This window comes from Melanaphis sacchari, unplaced genomic scaffold, assembly GCF_002803265.2.
Source record: "Melanaphis sacchari strain LSU unplaced genomic scaffold, SCAv2.0 Contig21_pilon_pilon, whole genome shotgun sequence".
NCBI classification, from domain to species: domain Eukaryota; kingdom Metazoa; phylum Arthropoda; class Insecta; order Hemiptera; family Aphididae; genus Melanaphis; species Melanaphis sacchari.
In genome coordinates this window covers 831438-848875 of record NW_020271096.1, presented here as the reverse complement: position 1 = coordinate 848875, position 17438 = coordinate 831438, and the positions used below count along the sequence as shown (strand labels likewise).

At 26.8% G+C, this 17438-nt stretch overlaps 2 protein-coding genes and 1 long non-coding RNA gene across 3 annotated transcripts; all 3 read left to right on the top strand.

Annotated features, from left to right (window-relative positions):
* Positions 1–201: 201 nt before the first annotated feature.
* Positions 202–4428, top strand: LOC112594021. Its single transcript, XR_003114626.1, has 4 exons — positions 202–775; positions 3190–3283; positions 3623–3727; positions 4216–4428. It is a non-coding gene; the product is annotated as an uncharacterized LOC112594021 (long non-coding RNA).
* On the top strand, positions 769–2105 carry LOC112594020 (nucleolysin TIAR). Its single transcript, XM_025338610.1, has one exon. The coding sequence runs from the start codon at positions 876–878 to the stop codon at positions 2037–2039; it is 1164 nt and encodes a 387-aa protein (XP_025194395.1). The 5' UTR covers positions 769–875; the 3' UTR covers positions 2040–2105.
* Positions 4429–10676: 6248 nt separating the features above from the next.
* On the top strand, positions 10677–16375 carry LOC112594057 (GTP-binding protein 2). The gene is made up of 8 exons (XM_025338669.1): positions 10677–11724; positions 11791–12003; positions 13286–13495; positions 13821–14162; positions 14237–14419; positions 15594–15705; positions 15785–15972; positions 16031–16375. The coding sequence occupies exons 1-8, from the start codon at positions 11545–11547 to the stop codon at positions 16304–16306; spliced, it is 1704 nt and encodes a 567-aa protein (XP_025194454.1). The 5' UTR covers positions 10677–11544; the 3' UTR covers positions 16307–16375.
* Positions 16376–17438: the final 1063 nt, after the last annotated feature.

Genomic DNA, 17438 nt, shown 5'->3' with positions numbered 1-17438 from the left:
TTTTAACACCAAGTTATTTGTTTAGCCGGCTAGCAAACTACCATTCGGATGAGAACACATAAGACAAAACGTCACCGCTTGGCCCAGAGGGGCCAGAGGCGGTGTGCCCGGTGTGGCGTTTTTTTCTTTGCCGCCATATTTAAACAGCACTATCTGTGCTGTGCGCGGTCGGTCGCCTGAGCATTACGTAAGCGACGTTCGCAGTGCCGCCTCGCCGGAAGGACCGAATTGTCACACTACGCGTCGGTTTTCTCGCCGACGACGTTCCTTGCTTCGAGTTCAGGGAAACCGTGGACGGGGACTGCCGCGAAACGATTTCGATCCACAACATTCCCCACCAAAGTCGTAACTGGCGAACTAAAACGCGGCCAGTTCGTCATCGTCGTCCACCGGTAACCAGTGCAGGCAACCAGATGCGCCGAATTTCGTCGGCACTGTGAAAAGTGGTGATACGAACATTTTTTTTTAACCTTTCATTATTTACGTGAACTTTTTCGCTTTACGTATAATTTTTCGTGAAAAAAAATGGTGTATCTCGTTAGGCGTTAGTGAATCGTGTTTTGATTGTTATTATTTTTTTTTTTTTTTTTCGTTTGCTTGTTCTCTAATTATTACGTATCTGCACCTTGTCCGCCGTCAGTCCTACCGACCATAGGTGTATCTTGTACATTTCAATTTGGTTTTTCCGGAACGGATAAAACGATACGCCCGTCCATTGTTTGTGCAACCGCTCAGAGACGAGTCGTCTGTTTCGTCAACAAACGCTTAACAGTCTGTGAGTAAACCAACACTTTAAATACGTTTACTATTGAAACACGTACGAAGTATTATTTTGTTATTAAAATAAAAATAAACGATATAAGTAACAGTATAAAATGAGTGACGAGAGCAATCCTCGTACGCTATACGTTGGTAATTTAGACCCATCAGTTACCGAAGAGTTGCTATGTGCATTGTTCACAAATATTGGTCCAGTAAATGCATGCAAAGTTATACGTGAGCCAGGCAGTGATCCTTATGCATTTCTTGAATTTGACACTCATTCGGGTGCGGCTACAGCACTAGCCGCAATGAATGGTCGACTCTTTTTAGATAAAGAGATGAAAGTCAATTGGGCCACAACGCCTGGCAATCAGCCTAAGCTTGATACAAGCAACCATTATCATATATTTGTTGGGGATCTAAGCCCTGAAATTGAAACACATACTCTGAAAGAGGCATTTGCACCATTCGGAGAGATTTCAAATTGTCGTATTGTACGCGACCCTCAAACTTTAAAGTCTAAAGGATACGCTTTTGTATCATTTGTAAAAAAATCTGATGCTGAAAATGCTATTAACTCAATGAATGGTCAATGGCTGGGTAGTCGGAGCATCCGGACAAATTGGTCAACTAGAAAGCCACCTCCACCTAGAGCCCCAAACAAGTACAGTGGTTATCGAGCAGTAACATTTGATGATGTGTATAATCAGTCCAGTCCTACAAACTGTACAGTATACTGTGGAGGCATTGTTGAAGGCTTAACAGAAGAACTAGTTGAACAGGTGTTTTCACGCTTTGGCACAATTGTTGAAATTAGAGCATTCCGAGATAAAGGGTATGCATTTATTAAGTTTTCTACAAAAGAAGCAGCTACGACTGCCATTGAAGCTGTACATAATACAGAAATTAATGGACATCCTGTTAAATGTTTCTGGGGTAAAGAGTCAGGTGACCCAAATAGTGCAGCTAATCTAGCTGCACAAGCTGCAGCCAGTACCGATACTACTGGTCAATACTCATATAATATGGCATATAATCAAGGAATGAATTACTGGTACCCATATGCTCAAATGCAAGGCCAATATGTGCAGGGTATGCAAGCCAGCTATGGTGGTGCCGCTGCTTACAGTCAATATACTGGATATCCATATCAGATGGCAAATGCCACTGCATATCAAATGGGTAATGGAACAGGACAAGCTGCTAATGGACAACAGATGTCAACACCAGCCAATATGCAAGCTGGGGTTTACTCAATGCAGTATCAAAGTCAGTGACAACCGATAAAATAGATTTCTTTAAGTGTTGAAATCTTATAAGTTTTCTCATTTGTGCTCTGTAAATATATCTAAAAAAATACTAAAACATTAGAAAACAGATGTATGGAAATAAAAATTATAAATTTAATTTAACCCGCTGTTCCATTATTTATAGCACATTTATGGCCTCATTGTAAGTTAAATTTTTTTGTATAATTTGTCCCCTCAGTCTAATAATTAATATATACCTATTCATATATATATATATATATATATGTATATATATATATAATATATGCATGGCTATAAATATATATGTGTGTGTGTGTGTATATATATATTTATTTATTTATGTAAAATCAATATTTAATTTGTATATTATATATATTTATTTATATATATATATATATATATACATATATATATACTAGATTAGGTTATTACAATATATTGTTAATTCCATCTAGTGTAACTACAATTTGACATTTTATTAATAAGATGTTAGGCATACATTATATTATTATATTATTTTAGATGTTATTTCTATTATAAGGTTGTAAAAATGATGAAGAACTGAGTGCATTCACCATTTCAGTTAACTCAATTGCGAATTTTGTATAATTATAATTATGCTATATACTATTCATGTATTTGTTGTGTTATTATAATACCTAGTTAAAAGTAACTTAATTATAATACCTAATGTTTAATTGGAATTAGGTGTCTAAGCTGAATATAAAACACGTTGTTGACAATATAATTTGTATAAAATACAATGGATTGCATTTTGTATACTGGTACAAACAATCAAACTGATTAATCATAAAATCTTTGATGAGAAACTGTGACTTACAAATAAATTAAATATATAAAATAATTTTATACAATACTATTATAGTTAATATATTTAATATTGTGTATTATTGGCATGTTTCATTAGGTGCCTGAGATTCATTTGTAGTTGTATTTTACATTTTGTGTGAACCCCAAGGGGCTGGAAGGATGTTAAAGTCTAATAAAAATATTTACTGTGTATTAATTATATGTTAATAATAATCAATACACTATATCAAATATCAATGTTTTATATTCATATCATTTTTCAAAAATATCCTTTTGCATATTTTTTTGCAAGAAAAAAAGTATTTTGACTTATAAATGCTTTCAGGATGGATAATATTTGTTTTTTCACTGAACAACACCTGAAGAATAAAGAAATGCCATACAAGTGATTGGCTTTTATCAATGTTGTGTTCCATTAGGTACCTACGTTCAGTTTGTTTAGTAGAGTATAGTATGTTTTATCCATTTTGTGTTTATTATAGATCGTATTGAAGAAATAAAATGTTATTTTTTTTTTTTTATATATATCAACACATAGTTTAACTTACTGACTTCCATGTTATGAAAACCATTTGTTTTCAGAAAATGTAAGATTATTGGTCATTCAAGAACAATATTGCAATGTTAATCTAAACATTTATTTCAATCGGATTATTACGAATTGGATATTACATACTATATTAGTCAGTGCAATTAATGCAATTAATTATAATATTTAAAACAAAATATAACATATTGAAGGGAAACAAATGTTTCAGAGTAAATGCCTTACTATTCAGTCAAACTTCTGTGTGCACTAAGACAGAGTACTGTATGGCTACTTATTATAGGCTACTTCCTACTGGTGGAGGCATTTATTAAAGGTAATTGGAATATTTTTCTTTTTATTTTATTAGTATTCTGAATTATTTTGTATTAATCAAACATTTGAAAAAAATCAAACTATATGTTTATTTTTCTATAAAAAATAATTTTCTAAAATCAATTAAGTATATATTTATTCTTTAGATTCTACTACAACTTTAAAATTAGACTCTGTCAGTGTTATTAACATTTAATTGACCTGTATTAGGTGTACCTAATATAATTAATTTTATTAACATCAGTTAAAATACTAATTATGTATACACATGCTTGCCTATGAATTTAACCAAAGTTATTCAAAAATATATGTATCTATTTAAATTACTGATGGACAAAATATGTTTTAAATTGGGATACATATTACCTCTTAAAAATTTAAAATATTGAGAAGTTTATTTATTTATCTAAAATAAAAAATGTAATATTAATATAATCTGGTTACTTCTCTAACTATAGAAAAGTAATTCTGTGTTCCTCAATTTAACAGATTATACCTAAACCGGAAGAAGAAAATAAATAACCAAATTCAGAATTGGTAATTATACAAATTTAACATCTATTTTTTAATGTAATAATGTTATGGTAAGCTCTTTAAGTTAAAAGGTATAAGGCTATTCTATTATGATATTATTTATAAATTACATTCTATATTTTATTTTGTGGGTTTAAAATGTGGTGTTGACTGAAATTTCAATGTTTAATTATTTATATTTATTTTTATTTTGGTATTTATATAATTAGTTTTATTATTTATGTATAAAATATTAAATTTAAAAATAATATACCTATTTATTTTATAATAATTATGATTAGTAAATAATATAACATATTACTCTTTTATGTATGTGTATGTATCAATTGTTTTTAAAATACCTTAAGTAAAATATGAATGCAAATCAGCAATAAATAATTGACTCTGGTATGTTTTTTGTTTTAAAAATGTAAATAATAGTTCTGAATAAGTAATTTAAGAATTAAATGGGTTAATAAATAACGATTGTTTTATATATATATGTGTGTGTGTGTGTATATATACAATTTTTTATTTTTAAATTGATTGAAATATTAAACTCTAACAGTAAACTGCTGAGTTATGTAAATATTTGTTAAAATTCTTAAAACATTAATTTATTAGTACCACATTATTACACTATATTATAGATAAAAAAAAATGTTCAAATAACTATCATGGTTTTAAGTTGTAATTTTTAAGCTGTAACCAATAAAAAAGTAAAAATAATTTCATATTATATTTGTGTAACTTATATTACCTTATTACTTATTACATGCTTTAAACAACACGTTGGAAACATGAATATTTGGTATTATTCCTATGTTAAAATTATTATTTATTTGTTTGTTTTAGAAGTAAATACAATAAAATAAAATATTATAGTAACCTACTAGTAATCTATATTTATATATTGCATACAATATTATCATTAAGTATTGATTAAAATTCTTTAACAGTTTTTTTAATCAAATAGTATAGATTATTTTTGGTGAATATCAAAGTAAAATATACCTACTTGAATTTATTCATAAATAGTTGGGAGTTGTAATAAGTACCTATTAACACATATTATAGACCAATAACCAATATAATATTAAGTATTGTAAGTTTTTATTAGTTGTATAAATTACTTATATGATATTATGTACAATACTGATCAATCCTATGTATGTAAATAATCAAAAATAATCTTTATCTTATATAATATCTATAATATCTGCCCTTAAACCTTCACCTTTTAGCAATGGCAATAGAAGTAAATTATTGACAGTGATTTATTATTTAGGTATCCATATTAACATATTAATGTATACTGCTTCGGTATTTAAAATTAATGACATCCATATTTTTTTTTTTTAAATAGCTGAAGTACAAAAGTAAATTTCAATTTTAAGTATATTAAAAGATAATAGATTAAAATTTAGTATTTTGTAAACATGGTATGAAATTTAAAAATAGCTATTTACATTTTTTCAAAGGTAAAAACTGTTATGTATCTTTATGTTTTACCTTCTTATAATGAGTATATTGTATTCATTTCAATAAGTTTAACAAGTATGAAATAATTAATATAAACAGCAAGGTTTTCAATGGACTGTTTAATAGCAATCATATTTAAGGGACTAAACAAACATAATTTGACATTTATTGATGATATTATGTACCCTTAACCACCTGTCATAATATGTAGGTACACCAAAAGAAATGATATAATGCATATAACAGTAAATATTACTTGTAAATTCTATTCAACTGATATGATGGCAGGAAGAACCCAGGAATTACCTGTTTCCGGCAATTTACTTGTCTAGGTAAATTTATTTTACTTCTATATTTTCCAAAATAATATCTTATTATATTCAGAAAACATATGATATACATATCGACTTTGATAAAGACATTTTTTCTGAACCTAACAATTTTATGTAATTAAATTAAGTATAAATATGATCATTTTTAAAGTATATTTAAGTTATAACTTTAAATAAATTTACATGATTTATATGACAATTTTAAGTAAGTATTATGCAACATCATAACAACAATTGTACTTGAATTTATATTATTAATCATTAAAAAGTTTTCATTTTTAGAAGTTAAGGATTTAAAAATAAGAATAATAATGCTATTTACTTCACTGTCTATACAAGTTGGATTTATTGGTAAAAAGTTTGAGTCTTACTTAATAAATACATTTTTTTAAGAATTAAAATATTTTGTTTGTTTTTATCAATATTAAAATTAGATGAATATACTGATAAAATAATATATTTTAGACGTTAAATCATATCTTTAATTACTTTTATTTTACATACTGTAGGAAATAGAAAAGTCTTGCCTATGGATTATACTGTTTGCCTCGTGATTGTGATCTGTATGTATTAATGTACTATGTAAATTATTTATAATTATTAAAACGATACCTATCGATATCAAGTAATGATATAGGTATTGATTTTACAGGATATGATACTTTTGTTATAATCTTTCATATTATAGGTCAATTTACTTTGTATACATATGTATAAAATAAGTTGTGATCGATAAGAGTTTTATAGCATGCATAAAGAGTTTTTTTATGTTATGTTGTTTCAATCCTATGGATTTATTTACGAAAATTCCATGTTCTATAGGTATGTCTGTGTGACTGTGTTAGGTAGGTAACCTTATACACAGCTTGTGAATATAATGAAAAATGTATTTTTTTTTATCATTATTATGTATTTTTAAATTAATAAGTTATCATTTTGAAAAAAAAATGTTGAATATGTACATGACAATTTTACCATAGGTAGATTGGTGAAAACAGTAATTTCAAATTTTGATGGGAATAATATATGGGTGCCCACGTCGATAATGTTGGAATCAGGAATGATAAACTGAGTCCCAAATAATTGAGTTGATATTAAAACTAGGTAAATTTAGTCCCAAGTAATAATATTTTTCGAAAAAATAATTTGTAAATAACGACAATGTACCTATTTAAAAATATAAAAATAAAAAGTCTCTACATTCAATGAGTAGGTACCGTCTAATGACTAGTCACCAATTAGTAATTATCGATTACTGATTTGCAAAAAAATTCAAAATTTGAATTCGTTAAGAGTATATCAAATACATTTTTACTATGTTCATAGTAACGATAAACAGTATCTAATAAAAAAAATTAAAAACAATTTGAATTGAATTTGTATATACAACGTAGTGAGTTATATTAGATATTAAAAACAAAAAAAAAACACATTTTTAACCACTCCAGTTATTTTAACATAACAGGCAGTCTCAAATCTATAAAAGTGAGAAGGAAAATGTGCTTTTTTAGAAACTAATTCAAAACTCAGTTTACCACAAAAATAGTATTTCGGACTCAATTAACCTAGCCCCGTTGGAATATACGCTATAAATGAAACTGTTGAAGAACCTAAACTCGTAGGTACTCAAAAACCATTACAGGTAGAAAAAAATCAATATAAGCCTTTAGCCTAATATCGTTATGAGTTTCTATTACACATAAGAATTTAAAATACTGATAATAAATTTAATATATGCAAAAACACGCCTCTTTTGTAAATAGTATATAGGTAGGTAGGTACTATATTAGCACCTACCTATTCATAACAAACTTATATGAACAAGTCGCAAGACATTCTATAACCAGAAGTCACCAAATTATGACGGCCCGCGAATAAATTTTATCCGGCCTGCAAACTGCAAAAAATAAATAGGTAACATATATTTCGACATTTATGTGTTATTATTGTGGATTATTAATTTTTACTTTAAATTTTTTCAAATATTTGTAATGTTAATTATGTTCTTTATATTTATAAACAATAGCAAATAATAAATAAAAAATAATATTCTCATAAAGTAGGTAGGTACATCCAATTTTAAAATAATAACTACTATATAATTTATTAAAAATATGTACTTCGAATTTTGATGACCCGCGAAACTTTTTTAGATTTCTAATGTGGCCTTTCAAAAATATTAATTGAAGATCCCTGCTATATTGTATACAAGACATAAATATTAGTTATACCGTATACGTAAACATTAAATATGTTAATACAGTAGACGTTGCTTATAAGACTCACGGATATAAGGTTCAGTCGCTTATTAGACTCAAAATCGTCTGGAACGGTCCGGACGTATCCAAATACATTAAAAAAAAATCGGTTTTAAGACTCAACACTTCGGTTATAAGACTCAAATTTCGTAAAATAAATAGTAGAAAATAAACTTTTTTGGTTATAATTTAGAAAAAAATTGGTTTTGAAAAATGAAATAATATTCGTGTTGATTATTTCTAGTTTCTGTTGATACCTTATAACGTATAATAATTTTTATCGCAGATAAAAGTTCACATTTATCACTACGATAGTTATAACGATTATATTTTTAGTTTTTTATCGGGATTATTAAATGTATTCAATAATAAAGTATGTAATATGTAATATGTGTTAATGTATTAAAATCAAAGCAAAATATGTAGTAAAATAAAATTTATAAATACGTAATTAATTTTTTTTTCCACTTTGCCTATAAGATTCATTCAGTTATAAGACTCACTTTGTGCTGGTCCCAAAGTGAGTCTTATAAGCGGCCTCTACTGTATAACCAATTTTCAAAAAGCAATAAATAATAATTACCTACACCAATCTACAAAAAAAGTAATCCAAATAATGTAGAAAATTATAGACTAATATTTTTTGACAATTTTCTCTAAACTATTTGAAAAAGTAAATTAAACTAACTTATTGTCTAAAAGCACACCAAATATTACCTCTAACTCAATTTGACTTAAGAAACAGACAAAATACTGAAAGCACTAGTACCAATTTAACTCATTCATGCAATGGATTAAAAAAAAAAAATCGTTCGGTATATTAATTATGGATATCATAATTAAAACCTCCGATATAGTATGCTATAATAAATAAATAAATAATATAAACTAAATCGGTATTAAAGACAAAGCTCTAACATTATTCAAATCTTATTTAGAAAAACCAAACTCGCACAGTTAAAATAGTAATAGACAATGTAAGAAGTTTGAGTAAATTTATATCCTTATAGGAGTAGGTACCTCTAGGTACAATATTATTATCCAGTATCTTCGTCATTGTATTTACCTATATCTGTCTATCTCCAAATTTAATATAATATGTAATCTATAAGTACATGTAAATACTCTATAAATAGAGTTGATAATACAAAATATATAGGAATTATATTCAACCAACATCTACGATGGAATATGCAAATCTTATATGATTAAATCTAAAATTTTATAAATTACCTATACACTTTTTATAATTTGGCAAAACTATTTTTAAATACACATTCGTTAAAAAATACATACTATACCTTAACTCAATTTATACATATATAATAGATAGAATATATAGTATATAGTGTGGTATGAAGAGGAGCTCCTCAAACACATAATAACTGTATATAAATAGAACAAAATACCTTTCTAAAAATGATATCATAAAAAACACTATTATTTAGCACAAAACAATTTAACATTAGATGGCCATTTCTATCGTAATGATACAAGATCTGAAAATAAAATTTTTTCTAAAGTCTTCAAAATATTATAACCTTAATTAAAATTATACAAGAATCTTCCTTTTCAACTAAACAATCATCAAAAATCTTTAATTTTTAATTCGTTAATAAAGAGAAAGTTATAAAGTGAATTAATTTTATAAAATAATCTCATAACTAGGTATTATAAATTATAACATGTACCTATATTTTTTATTTAGCATTCATCATATTATTTTTATATACTTTATTACTGAACCATAAACTAATTTTATCAGTACAATGAACTTCAATTTATAATATATAATTCTAAGTATAATTATTAGTTTTATTATTTCTAGGTATTAGGTTTATTATTAAATTTTTATTCTAATTATTTGTTAGAGACTCGTCTATCAACACAAAATTGTTACCCATAGTGATGTAACACATTTCAATACCAATAAATTACTCATTCTTGTAAACCTCAATTCTAGTAAACAAATAAATAAATGGATAATTATGAAATATATATAATATAATATCATATACTTAGGTATTATGTATCTACTACCTATGTATGTGATATAGGTACACTTGTGTCTTGGGTGTACGAATAAGTAAGTTCGGCGACTGACCCAGTTACCAACTAGATTACTTAATTTATTCGTATAGGTATATATTGTTATATAATCAAAAGCATTGTGTCTGTACGGACATATGTATAAGCGTTTCGTCATTTTTTTAAATCCGTACCTACCTACCTATTACTCAATAGTCGGCGCGAGCCTTTCACTCACGGCGTTCAGTTCTTAATGTTCTTATAATATATTTTACGACTGTCCACTATCTAATTTCTACCCATGTTATACCGACTGCACAAGTGCACAGCAAATAATAGTTAACATCATACATTCATACTGATCATACTGCACTTTACACACGTGTAGGATATGCTGTGTTTATCTATAACACACACTCATGCGATTACTGTTTTACGCTTATCCCGTTATTATTATTGTTACCTACTCTGCGTTATTATGTAATGTTTATTGATTTAAGCGCGTGAAAATAAATAGATTATCAATTATCACACTACTTTTGTTAAAATAAAATAATATATTATAATCTGTGCACGCGTTCTATCGACCATCGCTGTTTTTGTTCGTATTTTTATAAATAAAATAACTACTCTGAACGCTATTAATAGATTGAAAGTGTTTGGTCGACAACAAGTGAATACGAGTTTGATGTAATCACTTAAGTGCCAAACGGGAGGTCAGTGTTGTGGGTAAGTACCGAGTAGATATTATCTTCCTAGGTCCCGCAAATTCACGTTTTGGCACGGAAAGTTAAAAAAACGAAAAACAAAAGACAAAAGAAAAAAAACACCTGTTCGAAAAGTTGCCCTTGAAAGTTGAAACATCGTATCATCGGATGTTTTCGCGTCGCGCGATAACAGTAGTCGGACTGATAACCGCTCAGATAGGACGTACCTAGTACCTACCGCAATATCCCGAAACTGCCAAAACACGAAACGGACGACCTTGTGTTGCTTTGTTTATAAATAAATCCGGTAGCAGCGACTACGAATTGCCGCCACTCACTCCTGAGTCCTGACGTGTGGAGCGATTACTCATCGCTTTACCGTTACGGAGACAACAGTGGCGCGGCACAACGTTGTCTGATAGACGGTTGCTGAGCGGTGAAATGATTTTAAATTACCTTTAGTCGAAGAACTAATCTAAAGCAGTACCTACGACCGACATGGATTCGTTCCTGGACCTATTCGACCCGGGCACAAGCCCTCCGACCAATTGCGACGTATGGCCAGAAGACGACGACGACGCTACCCGTCTGCCACCTGAACCGCAAATGGGTAATGTAGAGTACAAGCTCAAATTGACTAGTCCGTCAAAATTGCGCTTTGAACATCTAGTCACGCAGGTAAGACACTTGTTTTGTACTTTCCGTTTTCAACAAAATTCATGTCATTATGCTTATTTGTATTAGCTAAAGTGGAGGCTAAGAGAGGGGCATGGTGAAGCCATTTATGAAATTGGCGTTGAGGACACTGGAAAGCTGACCGGATTGTCTTCTGATGATATGAAGTCCAGTTTGATCACTTTGGATCAAATGGCCCTTAAACTTGGTGCCACTACGTCAGTATTACGAGAAAGATCTGTTGGGAAAGATAAAATAGTCGCGGAAGTCTTAGTTCGAAAGGTTTTTATCTTTTATATAAAATTATCATTTATAGGTATGCTTTATGAGTAAATCTTTATATATATAAACTGTATTAGTTTTTAGATAAAAATAACTGCTTACCTAAAGAAAAATATTAACTATTTTAATATTTTATGAATTGAATTTAAGTAATTTTTTAAGATAATAGTTATAACCCTATGATCTAATCATAGTATAAACATTTAAAGAATTTGCATTATTCATAATTTATTGCATCATATTTCTCAACTTATTAGTTATAAATATAAATTGATATTTTTTCTTATAAAATAATATGTATCGTTACACATTATTAGAATAAAGTAATTATGTAATATTTACATAAAATATTTTATAAATAAATTAATTAGAACTAAAATACTTCTTTATTTATTGATTTTTGAGTTTATAAAAGAAACATTTATGCTATTAAATAAAAAATTGTTTACTTATTTGTTTTTTTCATCTATATCATTCAAATTGTTTAAATGAAAGTCAAGTTCATATTTCAAGAAATTGATTATTAGTAGAATAAAAACTGATTATACAATAAATGTTGCATTCAATTATATGCATTGTTCTAACTATTAAATTGTTTATTAAACTGAAAATGAAGGTTATCAAATGTTTTTAATTTTATAATCTAAAAAAGACTTCTCATTTAACTTCACTTTTTAGCAATCTTTTTGATAAATAATGAAAAGTAAAATAATAACAAAAAAGTATAATTATTTTATTATCATATAGTTATGTCTTTTATTGATTTTGCCATCAATGATATTGAATATTGAAGATAATACATCTTGAAGATTATTTGTTTATGGTAACCCTCAAAATTTGTTTTTCATGTATAAATTTCAAGGGCATACTTTATTTTAGTACAGCTTCAACTAAAGTCTTTTATCTATATCTAATAAACAATTAATAATTTAATATGTTAGAATTAAAAGCAGTTTAAATACTTTGTAATTTTAAATGAGTACATTTTCATTAAGTAGTAAAACTTATCGGTTTTAATGTAAAACATTAATCCTTCCAATTTTTTTTTTTTTTATAAAACTAGTTAATTTAGATATAATTTATTAGTAGTTAATACTTATAATCAAGTATATTATGTAGTTATTATTTAAAGCAATTACTAGTTGAATTAATTGTATAATATATGGTTAAAGAAAGGATATAATCATTTTAAGTAGGTTTATAATTTTTTTCTTTTATATCAGTATAAAATGATTACATATTTTCTTAGCAAGTTTAATTTAATAATATTTGTATGATTTAGGTTCCAGATGACCAAGAATGTATTGAAGTTATGGTTGCTGTATTAGGAGGTGCAGATGCTGGTAAGTCAACTCTTCTTGGTGTCTTAGCACATGGCGAATTCGATAACGGCCGTGGTAGTGCACGGTTAAATGTTTTAAGACATTTACATGAACTTAGATCTGGACGAACTTCTTCTATATCTCATGAAATTCTCGGTTTTGATACTGAGGTAACTAAAATGAATTATTGATTATCAATATATAAATGATGACTAGATTATAGTTAATATTCGTACATTTATTTATAATTTAAATAATTGAATCAAAAACAAAAATTTAGGGTCACTGCTTTAATTATTATGATATAATATAAAAATAAAAGATACTAGTTCTGGATATATTTAAATAAATAACTTTGTCCGTAACTTTAAATTGTTTTTTTAGTTTTTGTTAAGAAATATGTTGATCATATTGTTTTTATTATTATTTTTTTATCATAACTATTTACTAGTAATATTGAATTAATTAATTGATTTAAATTTATACATATTTAAGGGCGATGTCATTAACTATCAAAAGGCACGTACAGCTGAAGAGATTAGAGATCGATCATCCAAGTTGATCACATTCCTTGATCTGGCTGGACATAAAAAATATCTTAAAACTACTGTAGCTGGTTTAAGTGGTTACTGTCCTAATCATGTTATGTTGGTTGTGAGCAGTCCAGCTGTCAATGTTTCTAGTCCTACTCAATTAGACATGACCAAAGAGCATATGGATTTAGCATTAGCACTTAGGCTTCCATTTTGCATTGTTGTTACAAAGACTGACATTACTCCTGCAGACAATACAATCAATTGGTTGGAGTCTGTATTGAAATCAATTGGGTGTCGAAAAGTAAATTATATCACTAGTTTATTATCTGATTGAGAATCTATTAAGTTTATAAATATATACATTTTTCATTTCAGGTTCCTCTTGTTATTAAATCTGATGATGATGTCATTACAGCAAGTTCAGCACAGCCAACACAAAATGTTGTACCTATATTTACCATATCCAGTGTTACTGGTGAAAATTTAGATTTACTTACTAGATTTTTATACGTTTTACCACCAAGTATAAGTATAAAAGAAAAAGAAAGATTGGAACAGGTAAAATAATATTATTTTCTTATTTAGGTGTTTTAAGTGTGGCCCCTGCCAAGGTCGATAAAAAATATATTGCCCCATCAATTTAATAATATAATTAATGTTTCAATTGAATAGTACTTGACAAAAACTTTTGTTATACTTATTTGTATTTGCTTTAAACTATACTTAAGGTTTATATTGCAAATCTTGTTTGTATATGTATGGTTAGCATTATTAGGTTTTTGTAACTTGTTATTTTAAACTAGTAATACATACATTTTTCTCAAGTTTTTGAAAATAGTAATAGAAAAATCCTAGCTTAGTAGTAGAAACTGGTTATAGTGAAAAATTAAAATTAAGGACATTTAATTGAAGATTCTAGCAAAACTATTATACTTTTACATTATTTTATATCGGCTATTCATTGTCTATATAACGACTATACAGATTTTATGATTATTATTTTTGATATTTTAGTATGTATTATATTTATTGAAGGAAATTTAGTAAAAAATAATGATAATTTTATAATCAGTAAAGTTTGTATACTGTATTGTATTAAACATAAGATTAATAAATATCAGAAAATCTAGAAAAAACTAAGATAACAGATTTTTACTATGAAATAATTTTAATCCAAATACTTTTATTTTATTTTTTACTGTATTTAAGTCACGATTTAGTGAAAAAAATATAACATAATATTATTCTCATGTATTATGTTATCAGATGTTTTTTACATTTTGGTTACAATGGTTATGAGTTATAATGGATCAATTTTTACTAATGTTCCTTGAATGTCATAAACAGTTTTATTTTATTTCATTTCTCTAAATATAAAATGTAGTTTGAACGATCAAAATTTATAAAATAGTGTTATCTTTGAAATAATCAAATTAAATATGACATCAATGAAGACATTTTTTTTTTAATAAAATTGAATTGTTATTGTTTTATTTTTTTTTTCATCATTGATTGTTTATTTTATATTTTATTGAATAATTTCATTAATTATTGATGTGGGAAGTATGTATCATATATATTATAATACTTAAAGACATTAACGATATTCAATTTTAATAATTGTAAATTTGTATAGCCTAATACAATTATTATATGGGTGCAATACATTTATCAACAGCTTAAAACATGTTACATTTTCTAATGTTCACATTATTTTGAATTATTTTTTTAGGAATGTTGTCAGTTTCAAATAGATGAGATTTTTAAAGTACCAGATATTGGTACAATTGTTGGTGGTGTACTTACGCAAGGTATTGTCAATATAGCTACAGAATTAGTCATAGGTATTTAAGAGTAAATTTATTATATATTTTATTAGTATTAAAGTACTTGTGGAACATGTTTAAGTTTTTTTATTTTCAGGTCCTCTTGATAATGGAACATTTGTTCCAGTTACTGTACAATCTATACACAGAAATAAAGCTCCATGTCGTGTAGTAAAAGCAACTCAGAGTGCGTCTTTAAATTTAGAAAAAGCTATTCCAGGCTTGAGGAATGGTATGGTGCTATTGGGAATGGGTGTGAATCATAGTGCCTGTATATTCTTTCAGGTAAAGCTACAATTTATTTGCGCCGAACAAATTTTTATTTTCTGGATTTAATTTGTAGGCTAGGATTGTGGTACTTTATCATGCGACGTCTATACATAATGGATTTCAAACTACTGTACATATAGGAAATATTCGACAAACTGCTGCTATTGTTGCTATCATGGAGTGTGACAAACGAGGTATGCACACAAATGACTCTGCATCAGTAATATTTAAGTTTGCACGTCATCCAGAATATGTAACAGAAGGCATGAGGTTACTATTCAGAGAAGGGCAGACTAAAGGAATTGGAATTGTTACACAGGTGTTTGCTTTTCAAGTAGTGGCAGGATAAATATTATGTTTGTATATAACCAATAGTTGATGTTTACATAGAAAAATATATTAAATAGAATATTATAAACTAAACTTTTACAATATTAATCTTTTAAAATCATATATTGTATATAATATATTTTACTTTATATAATGCATAAACATTTTACCTATTGCAAAACTAGTAAATTTCAAATTTTTAAAGTAACTATATTTTACAACTGTCAAATATATCAATCTCTTTTTAATTCAAGATGACCATTCTTAACTATTTTATGGTACCATTTTATGTAATATTCATTTTTAACAGTTAAAGAAAACCATAATGGTATTTTTTTTTTAAAACAATTTACTGTAAATTAATAAAACATGATTCAATAGAGACAAAATTTTTTGAAAGCTTTATTACAGTTGTATACAATATTATCAATTATCATTTTATGAAAAAGTTTTATTGTAAATGACTTAATTTTTAGTTGCATTATTTTTTCAAATACATCAATAAAGTAAATTCGAATATCAGATGGGTTTTAAGAGAGAAATTCAGTATTGATCAAAAGTATGATTTTGCATAATTTCAAGATTGAATTGACTATTTTTTCTATGCATGGTTATATTACCATTTTTATGAACTCATACAAAAGGCTAGTATAAAAAAAGGTTGTTACATAATATGTTTAATGCTTAAATATGTAGAAATAATAAATATATTAATATTTTTTTTTGTTAATTATAAGATATAACAATTATCAAAACTACCATTTATTTATAATTTAAATATTCTATATAATATATTTATGTACTATAAAATATAACACAATAATATTAAAGCAAACAATATAGCTTAAATATGAAATTTATCTTTTAATGTATAAATTACTTAAAAATTCAAGAGTTGTATTTATAATTTATTAGAATGTATATTTTATAATTATTTTGTTTAATATTTAGTGTAAAAATCATTTTTTTGTTAGTTTGAAAACTTGTTTATTTTAGTTATGAAGAGGTAAACCTGATAAAAAAGAATGAAGTACAAAAAGTTATTTTAACTTCTAATTTAAGGATTAATATTATTTAGTCTAGTTGTAAAATGGCGTGACTGAGTTGTATATTTTAATTTAAGAGTATTCAGACACTAAACTTTTCAATAG

Bases quoted from the DNA above. Each gene is read 5' to 3' on its own strand.
- LOC112594057 (XM_025338669.1), top strand. From the start codon at position 11,545: ATGGATTCGTTCCTGGACCTATTCGACCCGGGCACAAGCCCTCCGACC. The intron at 14,163-14,236 runs GTAAATTATATC...TTTTCATTTCAG, and splicing joins AATCAATTGGGTGTCGAAAA to GTTCCTCTTGTTATTAAATC. The intron at 15,706-15,784 runs GTATTTAAGAGT...TTTTATTTTCAG, and splicing joins AGCTACAGAATTAGTCATAG to GTCCTCTTGATAATGGAACA.
- LOC112594020 (XM_025338610.1), top strand. From the start codon at position 876: ATGAGTGACGAGAGCAATCCTCGTACGCTATACGTTGGTAATTTAGAC.